This window comes from Triticum dicoccoides, chromosome 7B, assembly GCF_002162155.2.
Source record: "Triticum dicoccoides isolate Atlit2015 ecotype Zavitan chromosome 7B, WEW_v2.0, whole genome shotgun sequence".
Classification (NCBI taxonomy): Eukaryota; Viridiplantae; Streptophyta; class Magnoliopsida; order Poales; family Poaceae; genus Triticum; species Triticum dicoccoides.
This window is the reverse complement of record NC_041393.1, coordinates 558222003-558224561: the sequence shown is the minus strand read 5'-3', so window position 1 is coordinate 558224561 and position 2559 is coordinate 558222003. Positions and strand designations below refer to the sequence as shown.

General features: G+C 56.7%; 1 protein-coding gene across 1 annotated transcript; it reads right to left on the bottom strand.

Annotated features, from left to right (window-relative positions):
* Nucleotides 1-301: 301 nt before the first annotated feature.
* LOC119340450 lies at nucleotides 302-1470 on the bottom strand. Its single transcript, XM_037612359.1, has 3 exons — nucleotides 1185-1470; nucleotides 726-1091; nucleotides 302-561 (listed from the first exon to the last, which is right to left on the bottom strand). The coding sequence occupies exons 1-3, from the start codon at nucleotides 1272-1274 to the stop codon at nucleotides 466-468; spliced, it is 552 nt and encodes a 183-aa protein (XP_037468256.1). The 5' UTR covers nucleotides 1275-1470; the 3' UTR covers nucleotides 302-465.
* Nucleotides 1471-2559: the final 1089 nt, after the last annotated feature.

Sequence of the window (2559 nt, the reverse complement as noted above, 5' to 3'; positions counted from 1 at the left end):
AACGAGTCGATGAAATTACATGAATTTCAATAATTTTAGTAAACACTGAAGTACTTTCTATCGCACTGTTTGGGTTGGATTTACCGTCCGTAGGAGGTGGGCTGGGTGCAAACTCTCAATCCTTGCCAACTGAGCTACGAATATGCATCGGTATACAATATACCCATACCACCACGCAGCTTTTTTTCCTTTTTACTTTCCCCTTTCTGCCACGAATACCACGCAGCGCTTTATCGTGCGCATGGCATATGGTGTGCCATCCACGGAAGAAAGCAGCGACTTTTAGCCTAGGAGCAGAAAGGAAGACAAAGATGGTGGCCAAAATAAAGGAAGACGAGCTTTGTTTACAGAGGATTAGCACTGAAAGACAGCGAGAAAGGAGGAGAAAAATTAAAAGCTTCATCGGCTCTGCGACACTGGCTACGGCTACTACCACTACTACAGATCAAAAAGAAAAAAAAACTACTAGTAGCATAATAAAGCTCCTAAAGACGCCATCATGACGAGCCCGACCACCAGCGGCACCATACCGGGTCGAGCCAAAGCAGCTCCGCCCACGTCCTGCAAAAGATGAATCAAAATGTCAAAGAGAGAACAGGAAAATCGGAATGGTGTGTGAAATGTGCGAGTAGATCAAAGGAGGTTGACGGGGCATGAAAAGAAGCAAAAGGGAGATAGTAAAGGAGAAGACGTGGGTGGTGGAACCGGCGGCACTACGTACACACCTGCCGCTTGACGCCGGGCGCGGGCATGGGCAGGATGGTGGCCGTGTCCCTGACGCCGCGCGGAACCGGCACGGCGGGGCTGCTCTCGATGACCGGCGCCCCGCTTCCGGAGTCAGGCGCCGGCGCGTAGGATGGCGCTGGCGCGCGTGCCGGGCCCGCCGACCACGGCGCGTGCGCCGGGGCGTGCGCGCCACCACGGGCCCGCCTCTCCTCGCCCCGGCCCCGTTTCCACCGCTCCGTCGGCAGCCTCGGCCTCAGCCCGTCGTCGTCGTCGGCGCCTGTCACCGGCGGCGGTGCGGAGAACGGCGACAGCACCGGCGAGGGGTCCGGCACGATGAAGCTCAACGGCACCTTCTCCTCATGCAGCTGAGCACCCCATCGCCGCAAGTAAACGCAGTGTTATATTCACGTACCTGACGTGAAGACATCGATAATTAAGTACACACGCACCGCGCGTACCTTGAATGCTTGCGACGGATGCACGAGCAAGGAGCAGAGAAGCAACGCTAGCAAGGAGGAGGAGTAGCATTGCACGCTGGAAACTCCCATCTCTTCCTTCCACGGCACTTGTCCTGCTCCTTGTTGCTTGTGCTTGTGCTACCGTCTGGTCCCTGGAGCTCGAACAAGTAGCCGTGGCGCGACAGCAAGTGGTGGGAGTAAATACGGAGTGAGGAGGCACCGCACCGCGCCGCGCCGCACATGGTGATGGTGGTGCCTGGCGCACTGGCCTGCACTGCTGCAGTGCAGGCAATGGTAGAAAGCATAAAGCCCAAAGCCCAAACTGGTAAGCAAGTAAAGCCTGTAACAAACGAACAAATTACTAAAGCACGGACGCCTATCTTTCGAGGGCCTTTTCAGCGTGATGATGGGAGGAAAGGTTATGTTAATCGGCGCCTAGATTCGCGATTAATCTGTAGCTAATCGTTCGCACGCACCCGGTGACACGGACGAACAGAAGGTGGTGGAACAGGGACTGGGAGTGTGCAGCAGCGGCTGCAGCCGAGCGTGGGGAAGGCAGCGCAGTGGGGTTTTACCTTTTGGTCGCGGCTTTTTGCTCGGTGTTTCGAATCCGAGCGGGATGATTCCGATGAGCGCGCGCGGAGTTCGAGGCGCTTTCCGGGCCCGATAATTGTGACATGAATGGCTGGCACGCGCACTACCACCGTCAACTCTCCTCGCCGCCGCTGTCCCGGTCACCAACAACGGTGGGCGGGGTCCATGCTCCACGGCCACCGTCCGCTGGGGTTTCACGTTTTTAACCGCTTCTTGGTGTCCTTGCAACGCAATGCGCCCGAGAGAGCCCCGCGGCAGTGGCGGTGGCGGCATGCGATGCTGAGAAATTACATATCTGACCTGAGGCAGAAATCAAATTACAAACTGACCTGGTCACGAAAAAATTTCACTCTGCTGACCCTTTGGTGTGGCGCCTGACAGCTGGACGCCGCACCCTATTGTGCAGCGCCCTTCCCTTAGGCGTCGCACATCCTGCCAGCGTGGCAGCCCTGGTCTAGTTGCGGCCCCACAGACAGCACTGCAGCTTCTAAGACTTAGGCGCCACACCTGTAATGTGCAGCGCCTAGCTCTTGGGCGCTGCACAGTCTGTGTTCCACTTGGGCTGGCCCCACCCTCTCTCCCCTCCCACCCCCACCCCACACACCCCCACCCCACCCAAACCCTTAGACTTGCGGCCCTCCTCTCTTCCCCTCTCCCCCCTCTCAAATCCTTCTCAAATCTTGCAAATCCGGAGTATTTGACCGTGGATTTCGAAGCCAACCCCTCCCTTAAGGTAATCTCCTCCGATCCCCTTGTTTTCATCCATAGGAATTGTCACATT

What these genes read in the sequence shown, in the direction of transcription:
- LOC119340450 (XM_037612359.1), bottom strand. Translation starts at nt 1,274, where the DNA reads ATGGGAGTTTCCAGCGTGCAATGCTACTCCTCCTCCTTGCTAGCGTTG. An exon ending in ATCCGTCGCAAGCATTCAAG is followed by an intron (nt 1,092 to 1,184) that starts GTACGCGCGGTG and finishes TGGGGTGCTCAG; the next exon opens with CTGCATGAGGAGAAGGTGCC. An exon ending in CGCCCGGCGTCAAGCGGCAG is followed by an intron (nt 562 to 725) that starts GTGTGTACGTAG and finishes CATCTTTTGCAG; the next exon opens with GACGTGGGCGGAGCTGCTTT.